Here is a 27,847-nt window from a genome sequence, read left to right as displayed (position 1 = left end):
TCTCGGATGTTGCAACATTCCTACCTGTGGCCTTTGTACATCTGGCTCCACTATCCTCAGTTGTCCAAAGGTCTTCTGCTTCCTGACATGATTTTGCCTTTTCATTCTTTCTTGTTTCCCCTTATGCCTGGAACTGAATCCTACAGCACCTCTGTGGGTACACCTCACTTACTTACTTTAAATCTTTCCTCAAAACCCACCCTTTCCATGGAATGTCCCCTGAGACCCGATGCTCTACATAAGGCATTCAAACAAGATAAGGTTCAAACAAGACATGCTGTGGGTTTCACACTGTCTGCCACATGTATGATTAATATCTGCCTGCTGGACAGAAGTTATGGGTATGTCATCAGTGCAATGAGTTCCTGGCATTCTGGGAACAGGTTTGTTCCCTTGAGCCCAAGGTAGCTGAACTGGAAAAGCTGAGAGAGGTAGCAAAGTTAGTGGGTGAGGGCTGAGGTCTGCAGGGACATTATAGCTACACCCTATTCTCATGATAATAACTGCCTTGCAGTTATGGAGAGGGTGGGTCTTGGAGAAGGAGGGTATCACTATGAGGACTGGAAAACAGCCAATGTAATACCATTTTTAAAAGGGATCTGGTGGTGGTGGGGAGCCAGGAAATTACAGGCTGGTTAGCTTAAAGTCTGTCCCAGGAAAACTGGTGGAAAGTATAGTTAAAGATAAAATATGCAAGCATATAGAAGAACAAGCCTTGCTTAAAGAGAACCAGCATGGCTTCTGCAAGGATAAGTCCTGTCCACTAATCCATTACAGTTGTTTGGGAGTGTCCAGAAGCGTATATAGAACTGATCCAGCTGACATAGTATACTTGGACTTTTCATAAGCTTTTGACAAAGTACTGCACCAAAGACTACTGAGTAAGGTTAGAAGTCGTGGAATAAGAGGAGAGGTTCTCTTGTGCACCAGGAACTGGTTGTGTAACAGGAAGCAGAGAGTAGGAATAAAGGGACAATTCTCTCAATGGAGGGATGTAGAAAATGGACTCTCCCAAGGATCAGTAGACGGACCTGTGCTTTTTAACTAGTTCATCAATGATCTAGAGTTGGGGGTGAGCAGTGGGGTGGCCAGATTTGTTGATGATCCTAAATTGTTCAGGGTCGTGTGTTTTTTCTTTAGCATTTTGAAGTGATCTGACATGACATCTTCAAACTAAGTGAATGGGCAATAAATACCAAATGCCATTCAATGTAAACAAATGTAAAGTGATGCATGTCAGGGCAAAACAAATGTCAGTCACATATACACTGGCAGAGTGTGATCAGAAACGAGACCTTCAGGTAGTGGTGGATGGCTCAATGAAGACATTGAGCCAACTATGAAAAGGGCAAATTTTGTGCTAGAGATCATTAGGAAAGGAATTGAAAATAAAATGCCATTAAAAAATCTATGGTGCAAATACACTTGGAATACTGTGTGCCGTTCTGGTTGCCTCACTACAGACAGGATATTGTAGAGTTGGAAAAAAATCAGAAAAGGGAAACCAAAATGATCAAAGGGACAGAGTGACTCCTCTACGAGGAAAGGCTGCTGCATTAGTGTATTTTAAGTTTACAAGAAAGGTGAGCGAGAGGGGACATGATTGATATGTATACAATTATTCTTTCCATTGAGATAAAAGTTTTTCTCCCTCAAAACACTGGAACTTGCGGGCATTGAATGAAGTTGAATTTTGGAAGATTCAGGACAGGCAAAAGTCCTTCTTCCCACAGCACATAGTTAAACTGTGGAATTTGCTCCCACAAGAGGCTGTGATGGTCACCAAATTGGATGGCTGTTAAAAGAGGATTAGACAAATTCACGGAGGTAAAGGCTACCAGTTGCTACTCTCTGCCCCCATGGTCGGAAGCAAAATGCTTCTGAACACCTGTTGCTGGAAACCACAGTTGTGCTCTGGTCTGTTGTGCTCTGGTCCTGCTAGTGGGCTTTCCATAGGTCAGGGCAAAACAAATGTCAGTCACTGTTGGCCACTGTGACAACAGAATGCTGGGCTAGATGGACCACTGGACTGATCTAGCAGGCTCTTCTTATGTTTTTAAGGGCACTTCCAGAACATTCTATTTTCAGTTTGGATCCAATCTCACAGCAGCAAATTCATGTTGAGTAATTATAGTTGATTGGGAACTCTCGCACAACAAACCCGCTTCCCCAAAAGATAAGATTTTTTTGCAATAACAAAAGTGACAGGAAAATGCACTCGGAAGTGTGGCATAACCCTTGCTTTGATGCAATGTTATCTAACCTCCTGCAATCAAATCAGAAGGAATGCTCATTAAGTAGCCAATGTCAGCTACACTTTTTGTAAACCACTTTCTTGTTTTTTCTTTTACAGTCAAGTGGTATATAAATTTTATGAAATAAATCAGTAAATAAATACTCCTCCTGTAAACAGATCAATGAATGATGGATGCTCCATAAATGGCCATCCATTAGCGCTCTAAATGTCTTGAATCAGATCACCTTCCGCAAGTAAATATTACTTGCTACTCGGTTGCACTGGTGCAGAAGACCCATATGTAGAAAGCAAGAAGATGGTCCTGCAAAGAGAAATGAACCGCTGGCTACTTTTCTCAGCCCATTTCCAGAATGTTCTGACAGCAGAAACAACGAAAGACAACACCAATAAAACAAGGCTTGTGCATGTGAATGTGTCCATTTCATGGTTTTCTGGATGTTGAAATAGATCTCATTCCCTGCCCCGCCCCACCCAGCCCTGAGACCAGGTCTACTGGACTTGGGCTGGTTGGCCTGTCTACCTCCATAGCTACATGTGTAGCTGGTGCCACATAGCAATCTGCCTTCTGGGGTTCCTCAGCATCTCTTCCCAGTGGTTCCTTTCTGTGCCGGTGGCATGCAGACCAAGGCTGCACTTCCCCAGTAAGCGGTTCTGCCCATCATCTCCATCCTGGCTTAGCATCTCCAGCTCCACACTGGAGGCACACAGCAGGTCGTGGGGCACCTCAAACATGATCATTTCATTCCAGACAGGGTTGATCTTGTGCTTTGCACGCTTCGTCTGCTTCTTTTTCAGTTTCAGGGACTGGTGCTTCAGGGTCACCTTAACAGATATATCTGCAGGGACAGGGATATAGATAAAAATGATAAAAAGCGGTCATTTGATACCATTTCCTCCTGTCCTTCTAAAATCTTACTGTATTGGTAAATTGCAGCAGTCATTGAGGGCCAAACTAGATGGATGCCGGTTCTTCTCATGTGTCAACCCAATCCTTGTATAAGGCAGGGAATGGGGGTCTTGCTTTAACAAGGAAATGCAGGAAAAGGAGACCAAGGAAATGCACTGTTGATGGCCATCTCTATCCCATTCCCTTGATTCCTAGCAGGAGAGCCGGGAGCAGAGAAACCCTACGGAAACAACCAACTGTGGAAAGTTAACGGGTAGAAGGAGTTTCAGTGAGTGACTTTCGTGTGTTTATTTTTGTGTTAAGGGGTGTGTGTGTGTGTGTATTTGTGTGTGTGTGTGTGTGTGTGTGTGTGAGAGAGAGAGAGAGAGAGAGAGAGAGAGAGAGAGATATAACACTACAGTCATACCTCGGGTTGAAGTAGCTTTGGGTTGAGCATTTTCAGGTTGCGCTGGAAGTAACAGAGCGTGTTACTTCCAGGTTTCGCCGCTTGCACATGTGTGGAAGTGGCGAATCGCGACCAGCACACGCGCAGACACGCGGACACAGGTTGCATTCACTTCAGGATGCGAACGGGGCTCCAGAATGGATCCTGTTCACATCCAGAGGTGCCACTGTATATAGAAACAGGGTGGAAATGTGAATGACAGTCCCATCACAACTAGTTTGGCTCTAAGTTTCTGACATCTACCATAACATAATATACAATCCATACAGCAGGCCCTGTGGCCCTCCAGGTACTCTTGGAGCCCAGCCCCTATCAGCCTTAGCCAGTGATGATGGAAGTTCGAGTCCAGCAATACCTGGAGGACCAAAGGTTCCCTCATCTCTGCTATATGCAAATTCATTCATGAAGCTTATTGTAACACTGCCTGCCATGTGTCATAACATGCGTAAGATTTCTGCTTGTCAACTTTGTTATCCCTTCTTTCAGTGCTACAAGGTTGCACTACTGGGCACGATTGATTCACTTATGCTAATAAAAGGCCATGTTGCCCAAAGCTGAATGGACAAGCAAGCAGACATTAGGCATTACTGCCTGGAAAGCTTAATGAAAGGCATTAGAATGAACAATAAAGAGCATTTAGTCAGGACTTTAGAGTGTTCTAAGTACTCTGTATCTCAGCAAATGTTACAGCCACACTATGAGGTAGGTCAGTATTGTTATCTTCAAATTACAGCGGGCAGTGGGGAGCTGAGACTCAGAGGCACTTGCTTGCCTAAGACCCATCTAATGAGATGATAACTACAACAACAACAACAACAACAATATACCACCCATCAGACTGGGTTGCCCCAGCCACTCTGGGTGACTTCCAGCAAAATATAAAAACACAATAAAACGTCTAACATTAAAAACTTTCCTATATAGGGAATACTTGGTGGTTTCTTTCTTTCTTTCTTCCTTCCTTTCTTCCTTCCTTCCTTCCTTCCTTCCTTCCTCTCCTCCCCCCTTTGTTTTTATCTTGTAGTATCAAAAAAGCTTAAATTTAAAAAAAAATGCAGAAAGGGAAATTGTGACTCACTCAAAGCCTGCACACTTCATTATGTCAGCTAATTAAATATATTTTCTCTACCTGGCTTAATAGAAAGGCATCCCATCAAACATGTTCCTTTTTCACACTCACCCTTCCCGAGAAGCTCTTTCAGCTGTTTGGAGTGGAGATTCTTGGCTTTTATGAGCACCACAAGCAGGCGGTTTGCTGCAGGCAGATAGCTGATGGAAAGGAGAACTTCTCCATAGCCTGCATCTGGCTCCTGCAGTTCAGTGAGATAAATGGGGAAAGAATGTACTCTGCACCTTCTACATTAGTCCATGCAAAGGACTGAGCAACTGCACAATGAAGGGTGGAGGCAGCAAAGAAAACTCAGAAGAATATGTGGTTCAGTAGGCCACTATGAGTTCCTCACGCTCCTGTTTTGAGGCAGAAGCTTAATGCACCTGTCTCACACTACATTCACCTGTCTCACACTACATCACACTACATTGTTTGTTTGTCTTATATTGGCATGCTGCAGTCCATGGGGGATGGTTGCAAAGCCAAAACAAAATAATGCAGAAATCTACACTTTAGCAAAGTTCAGAATTAATAATTTTAGATCTGGGAGATGAGAACAAGCAGACTGAATTTTGAAATGGGATTTTGAGCAACATTAAAAATTTTTTTTAAAAAAATGCAAAAAAATTAAATATTTAAATCCTGCTTAAGAGTTTTAAAGCAATACAGTTTGATATCAGCTTGCTGAATTTGGTGGCCAACTATTCAGTGGCCCTGAATGGACATCCCTGCTCACATCAGTAGTTTCATTTTGCTACTTCTTTAGGGTTTGAATGACCATTACATTGTAGAGCAAGGTCTCATCCACACTTCTACTTCTCCTGCCACTTTCCCCTGGGAAAACCTGCCGCTTACCACTGAATTGGAACAAGTGTTTTTTGGAATATCAGTTTTTCCATGGATTGTCATTTGCTCCAATTCAGCAGTAAATAGTGGGGGTTTTCCCAGGGACAAAGAAACAAAAAAACCAGTCTAGGAAAAAAACCAAACTAGAAAGCACAAGTGGAAAACCTCTCAGATTCATGCTTTCTAGGCACAGGACAAGCAGAAGTGTGAACGAGCCCCAAGATAGATGCGCATCAAGATGTACATGGAAACACAGAACCACAGAATTGTAGAGTTGGAAGGCTACCTGAGGATCATCTAGTCCAACCTCCTACAATGCAGGAATATGCAGCTGTCCTATATGGGGATCGAACCTGCAACATTGGCTATTGGTGAAGGCTGCTTACATATGTAGGTCTCCCTTTCTACACCGGAGTGGAGCAGATATTTCACATCTTATTTATGTCCAATTCATCAGCATCTGGGATTGTTGGACAGGGGGTTCAGATTAAGAGGCAAACATCTGAAAGTTTGCATGCAAGTTTGAGCTTGCTCGCAAGCTCCCCACAATGCTGTGCTTAGACATTTTTAGAGAGTTTCAAAAAATGCAAAAGGAGGCGAAATAAATATACTGTTCTGGGAGGCATCAAGAAGATTTAAAACGCTCCCATTATCTTTCTGTGAAACATTGCCCTCTGCTCTCCTGCTAGCTGTTGATTGTGTTATGTGAGCTGCTACAGTGACAGTTCTAGCACACAGCACTAAAGCATAACTCATATCCTTGCTGTGATGACAGCAATTAAAGGCAGCATTTGCACAGGAGCTTTAATGTGTTGATGAGCACTGACAACAAGAGAGGGGAGGAAGAGGCTTCTTGGCAAGTAAACCAAACATAGGGGTGTGTTTGTGTTGCAGAAGCTTAAGATTGATTCATAGGATCGGGCAGTTAGTAGCTTCTAGGGATGTGACACATTTCACTATGAATGGGGGTGGGGGGAGGGAAAACATCTGAACTGAATGGGGCCAACTTGGTTCAGATTTCATTTGTTATTATACAAAGGATGCGAGTACCGGTAATTAATGGATACAAAAGGATACAGCAGAAAGGAAAGAGAGAGACAGAAACCAATGCAATTTTTCTTAGTGAATAAGGAAATCAAGGTAACTTTATTAAATTAAAAATAAATGAATTTAGCAAATTAGTAATGGAGTCGGTTTAAAAAACAAAATTCTTGCAGGAACCTCCCTTCTTAGGTGCACCTTTTATTAGGAAATTCAATCTAAATTGAATTATTTGCATATGTTAGTAGAAGAGACACTGGATATTATCTGGTGAGTTGGCTTGACACTACACTGAAATGCATACCTAGGCTGCAATCCTATAGTCCCCGGAAGAATGTGTCAGTCCCCACAAGATGAATAGGATCTATCCCCTGATGCTGGAATAGAGCTCCAACATTAGGGAGGAAAAGCTGCCTTTGCTACTAGCTCCTCTGAAGCCCTGGATGTTGGAGTTTTGATGTCCAAAGGGCCCAACAGAGCGTGTGCCAGAGGCATGCTGAGACCTGGTTGGGACATGAAGGATTCTAAGCCCTCCTGGCTCCCTGTCATACCCCCAAATTTGGGGGAAATTTAAAGATGCTTTTTAAGTGTGTCTAAATCTTTCCGTGAGCCCTCTCATTGTTTCCAGTAGGAGGGAATATGTTTTTTTTAAAAATGTAATTTAAAACAAACAGGCCATGGAACACATGAAGGAATGCAAGATTGTTCCGCTGTCGTCACTCTGCCTGTTCTGCCCCTGCAAGGCCCGCAGAAGGTGGTTAAACCACCTTTATGTCCTTTCTCACCTCCCTTAGGATTATAGCCTTTATGAACTATAAGCTTAGCTGCAGCATCTTTTTAAATGAACTGTCAGCTGTGCTCATCACTTCCTCCTTGGCAATTGGTGAGAGAGCAATTTCGCTAGCTTCTCTGAGCAAAGGCAGACCTTCTTAAGGATCACATAGTGTTACTGGGTGTGTTTTTTAAAACTCTCCTTTGTCCCTTAGTTATTGACCTTGTAGACTTCTGACCTCCCTTTCTCTCAATCTCATTTGTCCGACTCTCTACATATATCCCCAAACACAGAACAATTGCAGTGGCAATTTATCTCTCTCCCAACCCTTTTAAGTGAAAGCCATATGTTACTCCAATAGGGAATCAGCTGATAGAAAAAGAAGGGGCATAGAAGCAGGAAGAATGAACATGTGTGCTTTTAAAAGATGCAACAATGACTAGAAAAGACAAAGGAATAAGGGGACGGCATTTTCTTCAATAATCCTATATACTAAAAGCAACTCATTTTCAATGTGTCAATATTTATGAAGTCAACATGACACCATTCATGTACAACAAGAAGGTATTAGAGACTTTGGGAGAAATGCAAAGTTTTCAGGAGTACAAAAAATGGGAAACCCTTTATTTATTTATTTATTTATTTATTTATTTATTTAAAAAAAAAACTATGGGGGAGGGAACTCAAAACAGTGCAATGAAGGCTGGGCATATTCAGGGGTCATAACATGCAAAGTATATATTGGGGCTAAATAGAAAACTGGGGAAATGTGGGGGGGGGGATGGAATGGAGTATCCTGGGAAAGATGGCTGGCTAGAATCATGAGCAGGAGAACATACGGCAACATTTTATTGCACATCCCGCTTGTTTAATTTCTTTGCAGAAATTATTTTGTATGTTTAATAAATTCATCTACTGTCCTCATCAGAACTGGTTCTACGGCAGTTGTGTTCCTAACTGAAAAAAGGATAATCTCTGATAGATAATGTTCAACAGAGGGAAGATTATTTGAAATGACCTGTTACTCAGAGGACAAGGGAACAGAACCCCTCCCCGTAATCTCGCCTTTTAAGAATAAGAGGGATTCCCATAAAAAAAAATCTTAAGGACAGAACTAGATATTGTGAAAGACACAAAGCTGATGTTTTGTGCCTTTCATAATATCTAGTTTTGTCCTTAAGTTATTTTTTTTAAAAAAATGGGAATCCCTCACCAATTGTTTGGTGTCTTTTGAGCGACAAGAATAGCTTCATAACACAGTGCTGCCCCCTATGCACTGGTTGCCCCCCCAAAAAAAACACCTCAGGAAAAAGGACTTTAGATAAAATCTCTATAAATGGTTGTGGTGATTTGGAGGTTTAATCTGAAACCAAGCTGGATTTGAGTTTGTTGTTATCTCTGTTATCTCTCCCTCTTTCATTATAGATGTTGACTTATTTTCTGGATATAAGTTCTGTATTATTTTGTTAATACTACAGTGGTACCTCGGGTTGCATACGCTTCAGGTTACATACGCTTCAGGTTACAGACTCCGCTAACCCAGAAATAGTACCTTGAGTTAAGAACCTTGCTTCAGGATGAGAAAAGAAATCACGTGGCAGCCACGCAGCAGCAGCGGGAGGCCCCATTAGCTAAAGTGGTACCTCAGGTTAAGAACAGTTTCAGCTTAAGAGCAGACCTCCAGAATGAATTAAGTTCTTAACCCGAGGTACCAATTTTTTGTTCACTTGGCTAGATGGTACAGATGGGGACAGTCATGTTCTGTCTTCTGGGAGTAGATACATTTTCTATGAAAAGCTAGCTGCCAGCTTTATCTGCCTAGAATAACTCTTGCCTCACACTTAGTTTAGAAAGCCTAGCCTCTCCAGGGAAACTCAAAATGGAAGTATCAGCATTGATGCTGGAGATCTGAATGCCATTGACACATTCATCTCAATCCTCTCATCTGAGCCTCTGTTTAGAGCATCGCTTTCTAGACTACTTTTGTAACAGGAGATAGAAGAGGCTTCTCTTAAATGATTGATCATAGGGATGGATGAACTTATTTTATATTCAGAGCCGATTTATTTTTATTTTTTATTTATTAAGAGAAGTGGATTCATTTATCCTATTTGTTGACAAAGGTTATTGGAAAAATCATACAAAATTCACCTATTTTTAAAAACAAACCAAAGTATATAGAAGGCAATCCCAAGGCTTCCTCTTTCTTCTTTTAACATGCTTAGAACACCTCTGTGGTCAAACAGTTAAACAAACAAACAATTTTACAATGATTCCAGGAAGCAACTCCATACCATAACAGGCATAATACTTCTTGGAGAATTATATGGAGAAAAAGATGGGTGCCCCATGCACCTATAGGAGCAGCCATCTCCCCCCCCCCCATACAATGTCCTTTGAAGGTTACTGTGAAGATCAGCTGGATCTGCTCATCAAATTGCATGACTGGCCATTAGCATCTCTATTGAACGGTATAAAATATTTTGATCAAAATAAACAAACTGAAAGTTAATTTTCTGGATAATATTTCCGGTTAACTTGAAACAAGCAAAGGGTTAGATACTGGGACTTCAAAATGATAGCAACTAAGTAGGTCATACTGCTCAGGCCCTCACTGAATTCCATCCCTCTGCTAGCTTACATAAATACTGAAATAGGATGAACTTAGCCCATCAGGTTTTAAGAACCGAATAAAAATCTTTGGGGGGTGCAAGGTGAAAAATCCAGCACCTTTTCTTCCCACTAATAAAGGTGGACCAGGCCCCCATCAGTACAGCCCTCCTGCATGCATCTTACTGAAGGAAGGTTCTCTCTTGCAGTTCTCATTCATTCAAGTGGGGAAGAATTTCTCTCTGATGGATGTTGTGCTACAGTTTGGAGCTGCTTCCCACTCAGCTGTCTTGAAGACACTCCGAAGCTGTCTGCCATGGCAGCTGCTTGTCTCATGGTGGAGTTGCCTCAGTGTTGTTTCAGTGAAACTAATGAGCCAAGAACCTTATATAAACCCAGTGAGCCATCCTTACGATGAGCGATTGATGAGGTGATGGCACAATACAATCATTTTATTTTATGTAAGCCAGCAGGAAGGAATGCAAGAGGAGCCTTACAACTTAGTCATGCCTGTGGTTTTTATGATCTGGCGAGTGTTGTCCTGATACTGAGCCAGTCCTAGCAGGAATCAGTGTGGCCTTTCTGAGCTAGTTAGGAGCTCACCTCTGGGCTTTCATTGGAGAATAGCAAAGAGGACAGAGCCAGCATTATTATTTTTCAGCCATGCTGTTGTGAGGCATGCGAAGCTTTAAAACAAATCCTAACGAGCTCGTTCCCGGAAGCGCGCTGACAAAAATAGTGCCTGCTTCTCTCTGATCATCTTGCTTGCTCCTAGCCTAGCTCTCAATTAATGATTCAGGACTTATGTTTAAAGCTCGCTGTGTAATGGCTGCCGCTCTGAAGTCCCCGATGACGCAAACCTGGCTTTCTCTGCATATCTTCCGCATCGGAAACTGGGGCACACAACTCGAAGACAGTTAACCTGCTCCTTACAGGTTTGAAGCAGAATCTCTGCCTCGTCGCAGTTGTGTGGGTGGCTGTGAGGAAGGCCGAGTGCAGGAGAAACAATATTGCTGTCAGCCTTGAGATATAATTGGATACGATCGCCTGCGCTAACTACGCACGGGCAGTTTCTTGGCATTCTTGGTATTATTATCCGATCCTGGAGGCCATCTGCTAAGTTGACAGAGACCATCTGTTTCAGGGGTGCAATTAACCACCTGCTAGCTCTTGTGGCGCTGTGGGTTAAAGCCTCAGCGCCTAGGACTTGCCGATCGAAAGGTCGGCGGTTCGAATCCCTGCGGCGGGGTGCGCTCCCGCTGCTCGGTCCCAGCGCCTGCCAACCTAGCAGTTCGAAAGCACCTCCGGGTGCAAGTAGATAAATAGGGACCGCTTACCAGCGGGAAGGTAAACGGCGTTTCCGTGTGCGGCTCTGGCTCGCCAGAGCAGCGATGTCACACTGGCCACGTGACCCAGAAGTGTCTCCGGACAGCGCTGGCCCCTGGCCTCTTGAGTGAGATGGGCGCACAACCCCAGAGTCTGTCCAGACTGGCCCGTATGGGCAGGGGTACCTTTACCTTTACCTTTAGCTCTTGCCTTGGAGGAGGAGTAATTGGCCTAGGCAAGGGGCAGCACCTCATCTTGACAACCACAGGTTTCCAGGCTGGAAAGAGCTCCCTGGTACCCAGGGAGTCCATGAGGAAGAGCGGCTAGCCAAGTAGGGAGGTTGGCAGGTTGGACCAGACACTATCTCTCAATCTGACCTAGTTCACAGGGGTATAAAAGGAGGAGGGGAACTATTTATAGATGTATTTTATTCTAAGTTTTATTATGGCCTTTATATCCCAGGACCATATAACACCGGTCCTAGCATATCTACATTAGCTCCCAGCATAATTCAAAATGTTTGTGCTGACCTTTAAAGGCCTAAATGGCCTTGGCCCTGTATACCTGAAGGAGCGTCTCCATTCCCAGACACTGAGGTCCAGCACTGAGGGCCTTCTGGTGGTTCCCTCACTGAGAGAAGTGAGGTTACTGGGAACCAGGCTGAAGGCCTTCTCGGTAGTTGTGCCTGCCCTGTGGAATTCCCTCCCATCAAATGTCAAGGAAATAAACAACTATCTGACTTTTAGAAGACATTTGAAGGCAGTCCTGCATTGGGTTTTTAATTTGTTGGGTGGCATATAAATTATATTACTACTACCACTGCTGCTACTATTACTACTACTACTATTAAAGTTATGCATGGCATGGAGAAAGCATATTTCCTCCTCCTCCTCAGACCTCTAGAACCCAATGAAATGGAATGGTGGCAGAACCAGGACAGACAAAAGGAAGCATTTTTTTCACACAGCACATAGTCAAACTATGGAATTTGCTCCCACAGGATGTGGTGATGGCCACCAACCTGGGCAGCTCTACAGCATATTAGACTCATGAAATATAAGGCTATCAATGCCTACATGTCATGGTGGCTATATATTACCTCCAGTATCAGAGGCAGTATATCAGTGAATACCAGTTCCTGCGAGTTGCTTAAGTTCATTCACTGTCTCATGTGATTCTATTCGGCCATTGTCTATCCTTTATAATTAATTTCTTAGTAAATGTGTGTAAGCCAAACTAGCCTGTCACATTATTGTTGTTATTACCAAATTCTCCTTAGTGCATGTGTTTCTGTTTATTTCCATTTCACACACTGCTTGTTACTGAGTTACGGTGCTCTCACGTGCACAAGAACTCACATTTTGTCATTTATCATCATCATCATCAACATACAATCATGCCCTGTTGTTAAGAATCCATTATTGTGTCTGGCATGTGATGCTTGCAGCAAACCACATAGTGACCTTGAGGCAAAGTTGGGGGCAATTGTAGAGGTGGAGCAGTTTCCTCTCTCAAGCTTACTCCGTCCTCCCTGCCCCCCAAGCAGAAGCAGCTTAGGCAAGTGGAGTGGGTGAAAATTGGCTTTGGATTGGGTGAAAATTGACCCACAATATGGAAGTTTCCCATGCCCAAGCCAGCCTACTCTGCAAAACAAAGTTTGCTGCTCTGTAGGTAGTATAACCTACAGGCACTGAATCTGTGCCCACAAATGAACCACAGAGTAAATCCCTTTTAGTATTTAGCAAAAACAAAACAAAAACACACTCTGGAGCTCTTTGTCTGAAATTTGACAGGCATCTTACTCAGGAAACCTCTCTCTGCTACAGTGGTACCTCCAGTTACGAACTTAAATCGTTCCGGAGGTCCATTCTTAAGCCGAAACCATTCTTAACATGAGGCGTACTTTCGCTAATGGGGCCTCCCGCTGCTGCCGCACCACCAGTGAGCGACTTCCACTCGCATCCTGGGGCAAAGTTCGCAACTAAGGGCATCTACTTTATGGTTAGCGGAGCTTGTTACCTGAAGCATTTGTAAAGAGGAGGGTACGTAACCTGAGGTTCCACTGTATTTGCAGACCAATTGCCCACAAAACTCTAGGGATGATAAAGTGGTTCCTTCTTCACCCACCCTAAAACTCTACATGCTGTCCTTGCAGGAAAACCATTGCAGATAACCTTCTGAACTTTTGCAGTATCCATATACTCAGAAGGGCCTCCCATGTCTGCAAATTTATCCAAAGTTATGTCAAAAAAATAAAGACATAGTAAATGTTTCCATTTAAGGAACAAACAAATCAAAATTAAAAGTGTCCAGCAACACACACACACAAAACCCCTAGATTTATTTGCCTATCATTTGCAGCATTTATCCTCTTTGGAGAAACTATAGTGCCTACAAATTTTATCCACTTCTGTCAAAAGGGAAGCTTTTATAGTGGTTGGGGTAAATTAAATCTTGTTTTTCCTAACAAAAACTCAGACCCAAAGTCTAATTGGGCAGGTCCTGAATCACTTCAGAATGAGGCAGTTACTTTTCCAAAGCATGACATCAATTCCAAACTGAATCTTGTGGCCAAAGGATTCAAGAACAACCTTGCAATTATTACTATGTAGTAAAATGCATTCAGGACTCTAAAGTCCTTGAACAGTGTCCACATCTGGGTTCAGCATCATTGGCACACAGCATATTCACTCCCTCTCAGAGAATATAATTTGTTTGAATAATAGCTTATATAATTCATAGGATACCTTGTCAAATGTTTTCATCTTCTCACACTGTACTGTTCCATATGGCTCCCCCACATTTGCCAGATTTGGTTTAATTTCCCCCACGATGCTGTGCCTAGAGAATTTATCACAGTTTCTCAAGGTGAGAGTCAGCATTGCCTCAGGTAGCTCCTCCTCCTTTGCTGGAAACAGTAGAGCTTCCTCCCAGACAATCTGGGGCTTCTTCTTCTTCAACACGGTTTGAGCTTCTGAGGTGCTGGACTTGGTCACCAAAGTGCCTAGGATATAGCAATCACAGCCATTGTTCTGGTCTCCTGCTGCACTTCCATATGTAGCTGCAGAACCAGGGAAAGAAAGATAAACTGTACTTAAAATGAATACCAAAGTACTCTCAGGAGAAAAATTGCCGTTTTTCTCTTTCAACATTTTGATTTAATAAAAATGATTCAAACCCATCCTTGTGCAAGGATAAAGGGTCTCTCCCCCCGCCCACCCTTATTGCCAGTAATTGGTGGTATTTGCATCTCTGAGATCTTATGATGGTTTGGAAACTTCAATGGCAGTGAAAAAAAGGAGTAAGAGAGTGTGGTCCAGCGAACTGTTCGATTTGAAATCTGAATTTAAATCCCAGGTTTGCTTTCAGCTCACTGGCCCATTCAGATGTTATAATCCTGCTAGAATGAACCATGGTTTAGTGGGCTGCAAATGACCTATGTGTCTGCCTGTGCACTCCCTCCAGTTTCCCAGGACACCTGAACCAGGAAATTGTGGCTGAAGGGCTTTAAGATCCTGGTTTGTAGGGAGCCCTTAATCTCAGTTCAAATACCAGAGAGAAAACTGTGATTTAAGAAACCTTTTGCTCAAGCAGCATGTGTAAGGGGAAGAAGGGAGAGGCAAGGAGAGAGAGCAGGGGCACACACACTTATTACCGGTCCACCAAACTGCAGTTTCTTTGCACAAGGCTCAAAATGTCTTGGCTTCTGTTTGCCATCTGTAAAACAAGATGTTCAGTTACGTGCTTTGTGGGGGTTTTATATATGAAATGAGATGGTAACAAAATGTGGGATCCTAAATTCGTTATGCATCTGCTTACTACTCATATCTGTGAGGAGAGCTTGCTGTATGATTTTGCTTTCAAATGAAAAGTTGCCACAACTGATAAAATGCAAAGACATAGGCGCCTTACCTTCAAGAAAAGCAACACACAGTGCATCTTTCTGTTGGTTGTAGCCAAGAGAATAGCGAAGTTCTGGGACTTGGTTGCAGCCACCAGCTTTCTCGGGGTTCAGACACTCAGTGACACATACATCTTTCACTCCACCTGAAACATACACGGGTCTTTTAATAAGAGGATGCCTCTTGTTGCAGTCAAATTTGGCTACATTTGCTTTTCCTCTTTGATTACATCCTATCAAATTGACTTGGCATTCCAACGTTGTTTTGTGTTTCTAGCCATACCATTGGAACTATCTTTTATTGATAGCAAGTTCTTTATCTTGGCTCTATTCAAGATTTTTAGGCTGGATGGAAATTTAAAATATGTGATTCAGGTAAAAATATGCTATTTCAAGAATAGCAAAGCCAAGCACATACAAGAAGCCTACTATAAGAGGGAGGGAGAGTGGGAGACCCAGTGACAAACTGCGTGAGGAGGCCCAGCTGGCCTTGATTTATCCTTCAGGAGCGGATCCACAGGTGCAGTTGGCCCCACCCCTAGGGAGGGCCTGTATCCCAGCCTGCCTGTGATTGCTCAGTGCACAAAGCAACAGGCCACACACAATGGCCAGGCCTCCCACCCCAGCATGCTGCCAGATTGCGATGGAAGCCGAGGCCGGTCTGCAATGTTGCCTGACCATCAAAGGTAAGCTGACTTGGCATGAATCGATGGCCATTTTATAGAAAGTGACATTTCAACAGATTTTTAATATATTTTTGCAAGGTTAGATTTATCATTTTCAATAGACATTAGTTAAAATGTCTAGATCTTGGTCCTCCTTCATTCTAGATATATTTTATACCACTCACTTTCGAACCTTGGCCACAGATTTTAGATGGAAAAAACCCCCTCAAAGGACTTGCAATAACTTGATTCAAGGTTTTAACCTTCTTTCCCCCTTTGGACACCTGACCTGCATGCCATTTTACAAGCTGCTCTTTCAAGAAATGGACAAAAGCCTCTCTTGCTCACTGTACTACTAAACTTAGGGTTTGCACATTGTTTGCACTGCCTGGGTGGGGATGATAGGAGCTGCGGTTAAAAACATCTGGGTGGCACGAGGTTTGGGGAAGACTCTTTTGGACTTTTGTGACTAGAGCCCACTTCATCAGATGCCTCATGTGAGATCAAACTATGTACAGCCTCAAAGGAACAGACAAAACTGGTGAAGTCCGTATGAACGTTGGTTGAAAGCTTTGAAACCCAAGGAGAAGCTGCTCAGGAATGTAGGAAGATAAGAAGCTGCCCAATATTGACTCTTTGGCCCATTGAGCTCAGTAGCTCTCCAAAGTTTCAGATGGCAGATGTTTCCATCTGTAATTGGAGATGCTGTAGACAGGACCTGGGACCTTCTCCGTGCAAAAGAGGTGCTCAGTGAAAGAGCCATGGCTCTTCCGCTCTTCAAGATGTGGTGGATTTAATCCCCCTGTTTTAGCATAAAATGGAATATTGGATTGTATGGACTACAGCTCCGTAGTTTGATGGTTTGATCCATCAAAGCAATGCTTATGCTCTAAATTGTTTGAAATGCTTTTAACCAGGCTCTCCTGGGATCCAGGATGCAGGACTTCAACATCTTCCCCTCTTCCATAGTCTATTCTCAAAGCAACTGTTCCTGTTGAGCATCAGACCATGATGCTCTGGAGAGCGTTTGTTTCTCCTCTTTCCCTCTCTGCTATCACAGTCCTTGCACACACACTTTAAAAAATTTATATTAATTAAAAACCCGAATCCTTGTAGTGGAATAAATTGTTAAAGGAAATCACATTAAATACATGTATTTATTTTACATATGCAAATCATTGGGCTCAGTGGAGAACTATTTGGAATCTGATTGCTTGTTTTTAACATTAATTGGGTGAGGAATATTCAGAGATTCACTACAGTTCTTACTACGTACTGAGCTGTCAACAACTGTTACACATTTAAAGCTCTGGTCCTAGAGTTCTCCCAAGGCAGATATGTACAATTCATCCTATCCTATCCTTTCCCTAAAACACTTCTCGTTATTATTTCATCACTGGGTCAGTAGTAGCTGAAGCAGTGGCATTATGCCCTGAAGAAGCTGGGGAAACCAAGTGCCGAATGATTTCTGAGGTTAAAAATAAATTTCTCTATAAACCATGTACATGCCTGCTGGAAAATCCCCAGGAAAACAGAATGATTGGAGCTGTCACAAGAAAAAGATGTGCTCTTAAAAGGATGGTTGTGGACAGGGAAAAATCAATAGGGCTGCTGAACATTGCTAGAGGTGAATACAGAGAATTTGCTCCAAGTTACAATAATCTAAATTATAGGATTGATTTGTACACTTTTTGCACTGGAGCTCTAAACTTATATTGAACTTGCACTAAAAAAAACCCCCAACCCTCCCACTTAATCTTAAAGACTTCACTAATTTGCCAATTAGTCATTTGTACTGGGAACTGAAATCAGAAAGAGGAAACAGTGTGGTCACTAATCTGAACTGGAAGCAACCACATGTAGTTTGGCAAGGTGCTCACCATTTTGAGGGAGAATGAATAACTCTTCATTGACACGTATGTTCATTCTTTTCTCATCCAGAGCTGTAGGCTTCCCCTTGCTTGGCTCTTTCATCCTCTTTAAGGTATAATCTGCACAGTTAACAATTTCCGACGTGGTCACTACTGGCTTCGGATCATAGATATGTGGAAACTTGAGGATTGTCCTGGGCTGTACAGCTTCTGCCGTCTTCTCAACATTGAACTGAAATGAAAGAGCCCCATCAATTATACTGATTGCATTAATTCAGAATTTCTAACATGGTGTTTCTTCAACAGAGGGCAGGCTTATGAAGGCTGACACTGTACTGACAAAATTCACAATGGTTCATAAATCAAAGGGTTGGTTTTAAATAAATTCACCCATGACTATTGCTTCCATAATCCTATTTTTTTCCGGGTTTTCTTATTCTTTTTAGATGCTGTCCTCCCACTCTTCATCCTTCTCTCTGTTATGGATTGAATGGTCCTTTTTCTTTTATGGATTATTCTGTTATGGATTGTTATGGTCCTTTTGTTAACATTTTTATGTGAACGTACCTGTCAGAGCTGCCCCTAGGTCCCAGCTCACAGAGGACCAACGCCAGATCGTCGTTATGTACAAAAGTCTTTATTGAAGTTCAACTTCCGTTCCAAAGCCGCAGCGCGCAGCTCTACGTCTTAAACCCTAGACCGGCGAAGTCCCGTCTGAATCTCCTCCCCTCTGACACCAGTTTAAGATCCTAGCCCTGCTCCACCTTTTCCGCTGCTCTCTCCTCCTCTGGGTCCTCCTGCCCGCTGGGACATTCCCCTTTCTGGACTCTTCCGACGCTGAGTCGCCTGACTCCTCCCCCTGTCTCCGGCGGGCTTTAGGACCCGGTTCCCAATCCTCATTCTCTGCTGTCCCGCGCTCCTGTACATTTGAACTTGCCTCTCGCGCCAACCCAGTGACCTTCCTCCTGACCGTCACACTGCTTCTGTCACTGCTTCCCTCTTCCGGGATACTGCCCGGATCTGACCTCCCCTCCGTTGTCTGGCTCTCCGATGGAGGCGTGGTCAGCCCTGACTTATCTTCACTCCCTGGTGTGGAATCCTCTGGCCTCGATACCTGGGACTCTTCCCCCCCACTATGCTCTGGTGGGGAAGCTGGTCCTGATTTCCAACTGCTGCTCTGGGAGTCCCTGCTTGCCCCTTGCTCCTGGGGTGTCCCCCTTGGGAATCCCCTTCCCCTGGCCACTGGCGCCCCCTTCTGTGAATCTTCCGATTCGCTGGAGAGGCTCATGGAATCTCTCGGGCCACTGTCATCTTCTCCTACGCTCCCCTCAGATTCTTCCCCTTCGCTCTCCATCTCCTCCCTTCCCTGTGCTTCTGCTCCTGAGCCCCTGACAGTACCTAATTCACACTCCCTGAAACAAAACAGAAACAGAAACACAGCTATCCTTTGAAATTCACACTTTTACAGATTTCACAATTGTTTTCCAACCAGAAATGTTTATGTTAAGTGCATACAAAAATGCACACCTTAGCGAATGTAACATATAAAAATGCATTATGCTTGTTCAACTTGCCTAAACATGGGAAAAATGAAGATGAATACCTTTTTATGCCCTGTGTCCTGGAGAAAATAATCCCTGGAGCTGGGGTATTTGATTGCCAAGCTGAATGCCGAATGAGGGTACTCTAGCTCCCTATGGCACTGCACTGCGTTATGCCAGAATAACAGCATAGTATTACCATTTGTTGCCATGCAGTGGTGTAGCGTGGGTTGCCGGTGCCCAGGGCGAACAAGCCACCATGCTGCTGCTGTAGTGTCTCTCTCCCCCCTCAATAACCCAGGGCCACATTGTGCTGCCTGTCTGCCCATGCAGAGGGGAGCCCTGTCAGCTGTCACAACCCTTGGCAGAATCTTCCTGATGCCCATAGGGAGGAGAGCTGGGCCAGGCTGCACTGGGGTTGCCCCTTGCCTGCCTCACTCTGTCCGTGCCTGCACACTGTGGGCCTGTGCTCCTCTGCTGCCAGAACAGGGATCCCCGCGGAAGCCTGGGCCTGCATAGGGGCATCTGGTGGTGCCCTCTCATAATTTTGTGCCATGGCCCCCTCCCACACTACACCACTGTTGCCATGCAGCCTCTCTTGCATGGCTCACAGCTTGAGAGCACCTCAGAGTTAGTAATAATAGGACAATGACTCCATTTCCCCTGGACACCTAACACTGGATTTCATAAGGACATTTTCTGTATGCTGTACAGAAGAGGTGAGGGATCTGTGGCTCTCCGGATGTGGGATTTTATCTCCCATCAGCCCATGACAGCAGAGCCAATGGACAGGAATGATGGGAGTTTTAGTCCAGCAGTGTAGGGCAGGCCGCAGGTTCTCCATCCCTGTTGTACACCTTTGTTTTTTCTATTATCCCATTACTCAATCCCATGAACCGTAACTTGTGAAGTGGGCCATCTAGTCTAAGGCAAATTGCTCCATTCCTGCAACCCCTTCCTCCTTTTGATTAGCTTCAAAGCGGACCAATGTCTGGTTGCTATAGTTAAAAACATCTAACATTTAAGGAAATGTGGTTTTGGATTTTTTTCTTTTTCAAGTGCCTTCCTCCTTGTTTTAAGCTACGGGAAGTAGGGGGCTGATAGATGTACAAGCTTTATCCCTTGTATATGCATGGCTGTGTCCACACAAATAACATTTCCAATGTTCAGACGGATGCTTTTGGCTACAGCACAAGTCAAGGTGTGTGATTGTGTTGTAGTATATTTTATATCAGGCATGTAGCTGTGGGCTCGCCTTGCAGTGGAGAGCACGAGACATGAGCTATTGTTGCTGCCATCATTTTGTGCCAAAAGCCAGACACTCCACCAGGCAATCCATCATTGCATAACAACCGACAGCCCCCAGGGGAGCCATACACAAGTGCTGTGGGGACCAATCCGCCTCTTCTCCAGCTGCATCTGCTTTTGTTTATTGTGAATACTACAAGTTCTGCTTCTCAAATTGTGACAGCTGATGATTTAAAAGAGTCTTCCATCCCCTTTGCAAATGGAAATGCAACCACCACATCTTAAATAAGATGATATGTACAGGTTTGAAATATGAGAAGCCCTGAAAGCACAACCTTTCTGCTTTCTTTTCTGGACGAGAGAGAGAGAGAGAGAGAGAGAGAGAGAGAGAGAGAGAGACTGGATTGGTTGCTAGGGTTGAACAAACACTAACTGACTCAGAATAGTAGATTTCCATTGTAAGCCAGCCCATCTCAAAACACCAAACCATATGCAAAATATATTTTTGTTAGGTAGATTTCTTAGAACTGGAGAAGCTGAATTTATTATTTTGGATTTCTTTTGCAATGCATGACATTTCTTGCAGTGTAGAAAGGCTACAATACAATTATGTGTGAAAAACATACTCTAGCTTCCCCTCCATGACCGTGTCACAATCCCCGATATTGACAAGATTCAGCATCTGTGTTCCAAACATTGTTCTCTTCCCACTGATGGAAAACTATAATAGTGTATATGTGCTAAGGAACTGATAAAAATGGATACAGATAGAATACACTTCCCACACAAACAAATCCATCCGAGGCTTAGGTTTGAAACACATATGCACTTGTTCTGAAGCAGACGCTTGGAAAAGGAAGGCTTGTTCCTGGCAAGAGAAGCCTGGTTATTTTTGAAAACAGAAGGAGGAAAAAAAAATCAGAATTACACAGGCAAGTTATCTAAGGATATCTTCCACCTTCAAAGACAGACTGCCTCTTTATCATGTAATTACAGTGCCAATTCACACATTCATGTTCCTTGCTTGTCGGTGGCAGCATTCAGCACTGACTGCAGCAGCTAGACTAGTGACTGGGAGTGGCCGCTGGGACCATATAACACCGGTCCTAAAGGATCTTCACTGGCTCCCAGTAAATTTCTGAGCACAATTCAAAGTGTTGGTGCTGACCTTTAAAGCCCTAAACAGCCTCAGCCCAGTATACCTGAAGGAGCATCTCCACCCTCATTGTTCAGCCCGGACACTGAAGTCCTCCTCTGAGGGTCTTCTGCTGGTTCCCTCACTGTGAGAAGTGATGTTACAGGGAACCAGGCAGAAGGCCTTCTCGGTAGTGGCACCCTCCCTGTGGAACCTTCTCCCTTCAGATGTCAAGGAAATAAGCAAGACATCTGAAAGCAGCCCTGTTTAGGGAAGTTTTTAAGGATTGATGCTTTTATTATGTTTTTTGATGATGATGATGATGATGATGATGATGATGATGATTAACTTGAACAGGTGAAACAGCCACTGTAGCCCTACCATTACAGAGAGACATTTCACAAGACAAAGGAGGAAAATGGGATTTGTGAGTGTATCATTTAGGACTAGATGTATGTGTGCCAGACTGTGTGAAGTAACGACCTCTGATTTGATCTGGCTGGGAATAAGCTTTAATGAAGTTGGTGCACAGGCTTCTGAGTAAACACTTAAAAGATTTCCAGAGAGATGTTAGTCTGCTGCAGCAAAAACAACAAAGACTATTTAATTTTGTTATGGCATAAGCTTTTGCAGACTATACCATAGTTAATCAGATACATGATCCTCAGTAATCAGGTATTTTCAATGCATGGGTGCAGAGAGGAAAAGAAAGGTTTGTGACAACACAACTAGAGCTTAAATCCTTTGGACATCTATCATTTTTGCTCATGCTGGCAAGGGCTTTGGATACTGTAATTTAATAATATCTGGCTTCCCTAATTTAAAACCCAGTTTTATTGTCACTGGCTGTACTTCTTGGATCCCATTGCCATTTAACTGCAGACTTTATCTTCTTTTTCTTTACACCTATGTGCAGAATGTGCATTGCAACTGTGGCTCCCACTTCATGCATCTCATGAAGTGGGCTCTAGTTTATGAGATGCAACAATAAGATTTGCTCATCTCTGAAATGCAAAAGATCATTAACTTCAAGCACAACAGAAGGATTAGGAGTCCTTATCATTAGGGTTGCCATATTTCAAACAGTGAAAATCTGGACAGAAAGGTTTGTTTCATTTTTAGTTTTGCCCAAAGTTGTTTTTTTGACCATTTTGAGACCATTTTGAGACACTTTTGACAATTTCTACCCAAACACTGCTGCCGAATGCAGTGTTCCATATATGTCTAGGCAATCTGGATGTATGGCAACCCGAAAATAAGTGCTGGCTTTGGTATTTGTCTGGTTCCATTTAAAAGTGGTATTTGCTTATGGACTTTAAAAAATGAAAACTGCATCAAAATTTGCCATGAGGATGAGTGATACAGTGGTACCTTGGTTTAAAAACAGCCCTGTTTACGAACTATTCATTTTATGAACTCCGGAAAACCGGAAGTAGTGTCCCAGTTTGCAAACTTTACCTCAATCTAAGAACAGAAGCTGAATGATGGAAGGGCACCGGTGGCGGGAGGCCTCATTAGGGAAAGCATGCCTCAGTTTAAGAACGGTTTCGGTTTAAGAACGGATTTCCGGAATGGATTAAGTTCGTAAACCGAGGTACCACTGTAGTAGGGTTATACAGTCGTACCTTGGTTGCCGAACTTAATCCATTCTGGGAGTCCTTTCGACTCCCAAAACGTTTCAAAAACCAAGGCACATTTTCCAATTGGCTGCAGGAGCTTCCTGCACTCAAGCGGAAGCTGTGGAAGACGCATCAGACATTCGGCTTCTGAAAAACGTTCGCAAACCGGAACATTCACTTCTGGGTTTGTGGTGTTCGGGAGCTAAAATGTCTGAGTACCAACACACACCCTTCCTCCGCCCCTGACCGCAGGGCATGCTGACATCACTTGCGATTGTCGGGAGGCATGCACACAGCTGCTGCAGGATTTTGTGGGGGCCTGGACCCCTCCTTGAAAATTTGGCTTCCCCTAGATGGTACCCCTGCTCCAAGAGTTCTGGCGTAAGTCTTTTCCAGCCAAACCACTGCAAACTTTTTTTTAAAAAAACTGAGGATACTAAGGACTGAACCAGGGACTTTTAACATGTGCTCCATCACTGAGTTATATTCCTCTCCTTAAAAAAAATCTGACTTTTCCATGTACTTTTCTTAACTCCTCCACCCACACCCTGCAATCCAATCACAGAAGGCTTGTATAAGCAAGAGGAAAGAGCAGGGACATGGTATACAGGACTGCAATTAGTAAGATCAGATGACACAGTGTGGTGCAGCCATAACAAAGCCCTATCGCCACTATGGATTTCACTGGGTAGTCCTGGGCTTATAACAAGGAGAGAATCATAGGTGTGCTTGAACAAAGGCTGTGAGTGCTCTGCCTCTCTCCTGAAACATAAGAGATGACCCTAGTATGGATGTATATTTCACTACGGCTAAGCTTATACCAATGTATTTCTGTCGCTCTAACTGCACTGGTTTGTGGCCAGTTTGCATCACCACAATCTTTATCAATCTGATGTGGGGGAAAGTCAGCAGAAAGACTGAAAAGTGCTGGCAATTTTGCCAACAAAGGCAATATATCATTTTAAGCAAAGAACAAACAAACAAAACATTTACATCTCAGAACAGGAATTAATAGCCACTTTGAGGGCAAGTTCCATCATTTATAAGAAACAAAGAGTTCTCAACTCAGGTTTCAGCCAGATTAGACAAATATATATTGCTTTGTCATTAAGACTGTTGTCAACTTATCCAGCAATAATATAATAGCCTGTGCAATAGGCCATGGATACCCATTTTCCAGATCAGCAACTGAGGCCAAAAGAGAATGATTTACCCATACCTACCCATTCAACAAGTCCATAACTGGGATGGAATCTGAACCCTTTCCTTCAAGGCCAGTTACCAAAATTATGCCAGATGGGCCACCCTCATTTCTGGTTACAACTGATATACTGTAATCACTTTGCTTCCACTCATTTAGGCAAACACTGAGATAACTCAATAAGCTAAACATGCATTATAAGTTAAGTTCACTACAGTGTAACAGGACTCTCCATAGCTGTCATGACATATGTCATAATTAGATTTTGACTGCCAGCTGGAGAGGGATGCCTTATTTTAAAATTTCACAAACATATTTCAGTATGAATATGTATATACACTAGTTAGTTACACAGAAGGCTTTTTGTGTGCAGCAGAAGCGTATGTGCATACATGCATGGAAATGGAAAGATCAGTGGGCATTAGGAAACATTCAAGCATGATTACTGTTATTTCGGTTCTTTTTTCGCTTGGTGTCCAGGCTCTTCATGCAAATCAGCCTGGTCTAGCCACCCAGACATTGTGGGATCCCTGTAGGTTTGCCACCCCTGCTTTCTCTCTCTCTTTCATAAAACAAAAGCGGGCTGTTGCTTTGGTAATCTCACACGCCACCTGAGACCCCTCCCTCCCCCCCTGCCGCCTTCTGTCTTCCTCCCTGCACAGAAGTAGAGCTGCCCCCTGAAACCCTGCAAACACAGAAGCTTGCTATCAATCACAGTATATCACAAACTGGGCACCCCAGCTCAGAGCGCGCTGTTCTGAAGCCACTGCATCAATGGGAGAAGAGTAGGGCAAAATCAATATGGTGCTTTACCTGCTGGACTGTCTGTAGTACGCTGGGCTTGGCATTTTCTGGGTCCTGATCTTGCTCCTTGTCTGAGGCTCCCTTCCCAGGTTGCTTACATTTGCACAGGCAGGTGAGACCGCATAAGGCAAGGAGGCCAGTAGCAGTCCCCAAGGTAGCTCCCAGAGCAATCACTGGGACAGACAAAACCATCGTCTCAGGCTAGGAAGCCACAACTTTACTCAGCCAGCACAAGCATCATCCACCTCCTTGCAGAATTTCTCCCAGTCTCAGCCTCTTTGGAAGAGCGCAATAGATCCCCTCCAGCAGCAGTGGACAGAGAAAAGTGATTCACAAGGAACTAGGGGGTTGCTCCTGCAGGGCTAGATGATCAGATAACCTCTCCATCCCTCCCGTGGGTATTTCTGGCTCAGTGCTCCAGGGGAAGCAAAGAGGAGCGGAGGAAGTTGCAGTTCCATCGCCTGCAGTCCCTTTCAGACTGCGAGCAGGCAGCTTTCATTGAAGCTCGTTCTCCAGCACCACTGGGGAAAGTCTGATGTACGATAGAGTCAGACGTCAGCAAGAAGGGGGTGGGCCGTGCTGGCCAACTCGCAGAAAGTGCATCCAAGCCAGTGATGGGAGACCCTTTAAAAGGGGCTTGCTGCAAAGTAGCTTGATGGGGTGGGGGGAGAGAAAACACATTGCAATTATTGTCCACACCACACACACACCTTGTTCAAAATTGCATGACTGCTAAAAATAAGAAGCATAAAGTGCACCTGACTGACACTTGAGACAGATAGCCTTGGAAAAAAGATACAACAGGTGCTTTCGCATGCATTTCTAGCAGAACTCAGTTTCAGCTAATCCAGGTCAAAACCGGTGTGATTACAATGCGGGGGGTGGCAGTGAATGTGATGTGTAAGTTAGAATCTATAGAGTTTAATTGGCTGATCCAGTGGGGAAGCACTCTTCCGCAATGCCAATCCCCATCCCTCCACCCCAAAAAGATTACATTAGGTAACTGGAGAAGTGTACGAACATCCTCAGGCCAACCACCCTGAGTGTTTGTTTAATGTCCTGGCAGCATCCAGCATCCAGAGTCTCTTTGGTGTTGAGGTCGGAGGTCAATAATCCCTCCGTGTTTTTTCCAGGATTTTTTCTTTCCAAGGAGGGAACGCAACACACAATCAAAATGTGTTTTTCCTGTAACATTGCTAATTTGGGAGTGTGTGGGGTGAATCCTGCCCCCTCAGTGCTGCTGCATATGCTGGGCTCATTTCTCAGCCAACACCCGATGGGCTTTAGTCTGAAGGGGGCTGCTTCAGTTGTGCATAAGGTTTCCAACACATGACAGGACGTATGTGATTGAGTTTTGTCAGGCTTATTTTAGCTTCATTCTCACAAACAGCAGGTGTGGTAGTAAGCTTTCTGTTTGGACTGTACCACTTCAAAGAGAAAGCGGGATTCATATGACACAGTACTCCCCCTCCTGCCCTATGCACATAAAAGAGCCATTCCCATAGAAAATAAACATGTCAGAAATGTTTCCACTGGCATTTAGTTTTAAGACATGCAGGGATTTATTGATCAATTTATTGGCTATAAGCAGAAGCATTCAGCGACGCGAACCTCCACTTGTAGTCTGAACCATCTGGGATGAGAGTCCTGGAAGACCTGCTCCCTGATTTGCGGGCCTTTTTCCACCTGGCCTGGGAGAGCCGGGCCCTGACTGACTCCAGCTACTCTTGGGCCAGAGTATTGTTTAGGGGGTTTTCTTGGGGTGGTGAGTTGTTGCTATTACTGATATAATTTTTTGTATCTTTATTTTAGATCTTACTACGATTTCTGTGGAAATTGTTCATTTTGGTTGGGTACTTTTGAATGTTTTATTTATTGTTTATGACTACTGTGGTTATGTTTGTAATGATGTAATTTTTTATATGCTGTAAGCTGCCTTAAGCATGATTTTAATTTTGGAAAGGCAGCATACAAATAAAATGATTGATTGATTGATTGATTGATTGATTGATTTAAAGGATATAACCCTCAGACCCTGTTACATCAGCTGTTTCTGAGAGTAAAGGTAAAGGGACCCCTGATTGTTAGGTCCAGTCGTGGACGACTTTGCGGTTGTGGCGCTCATCTGGCTTTACTGGCCAAGGGAGCCAGCATACAGCTTCCGGGTCATGTGGCCAGCATGACTAATCTGCTTCTGGCAAAGCAGAGCAGCACACAGAAACGCTGTTTACCTTCCTACCGGAGCGGTACCTATTTATCTATTTGCACTTCTTGTTATGTACTGAAGTTCTCACCCTGGGCCAGCAGGGGGATACTGTAGATAGTTTTCACTCAGATCCACATATGCGAATAAGGAATTGAAAGTGATGTTGAGTGATTGGATAGTTACAGAAAGTTGTTACTGTTGCGTTGTAGTGGAGCTCTATATAAGCAGGCTGGCTGAACCCTTCAGTTCAGTTCTGTTCTGGCCTTTGAATAAACAAGAGCTGTTTGAAGAACCACTGTGTTGTATGATATGTTCAACCACAACCTAACACTTCGTGCTTT

At 43.7% G+C, this 27,847-nt stretch overlaps 1 protein-coding gene across 1 annotated transcript; it reads right to left on the bottom strand.

Annotated features, from left to right (window-relative positions):
• Positions 1-3: 3 nt before the first annotated feature.
• On the bottom strand, positions 4-25,864 carry SYT13 (synaptotagmin 13). The gene is made up of 6 exons (XM_079951976.1): positions 25,310-25,864; positions 17,762-17,984; positions 15,228-15,362; positions 14,063-14,376; positions 4,790-4,919; positions 4-3,093 (listed from the first exon to the last, which is right to left on the bottom strand). The coding sequence occupies exons 1-6, from the start codon at positions 25,490-25,492 to the stop codon at positions 2,786-2,788; spliced, it is 1,293 nt and encodes a 430-aa protein (XP_079808102.1). The 5' UTR covers positions 25,493-25,864; the 3' UTR covers positions 4-2,785.
• Between the last annotated feature and the right edge of the window lie 1,983 nt (positions 25,865-27,847).

This window comes from Podarcis cretensis (assembly GCF_951804945.1).
Source record: "Podarcis cretensis genome assembly, chromosome: 1".
Taxonomy (NCBI): domain Eukaryota; kingdom Metazoa; phylum Chordata; class Lepidosauria; order Squamata; family Lacertidae; genus Podarcis; species Podarcis cretensis.
Note: the sequence above shows the minus strand (reverse complement) of the source record. Positions and strands in the feature narration are given on the sequence as shown.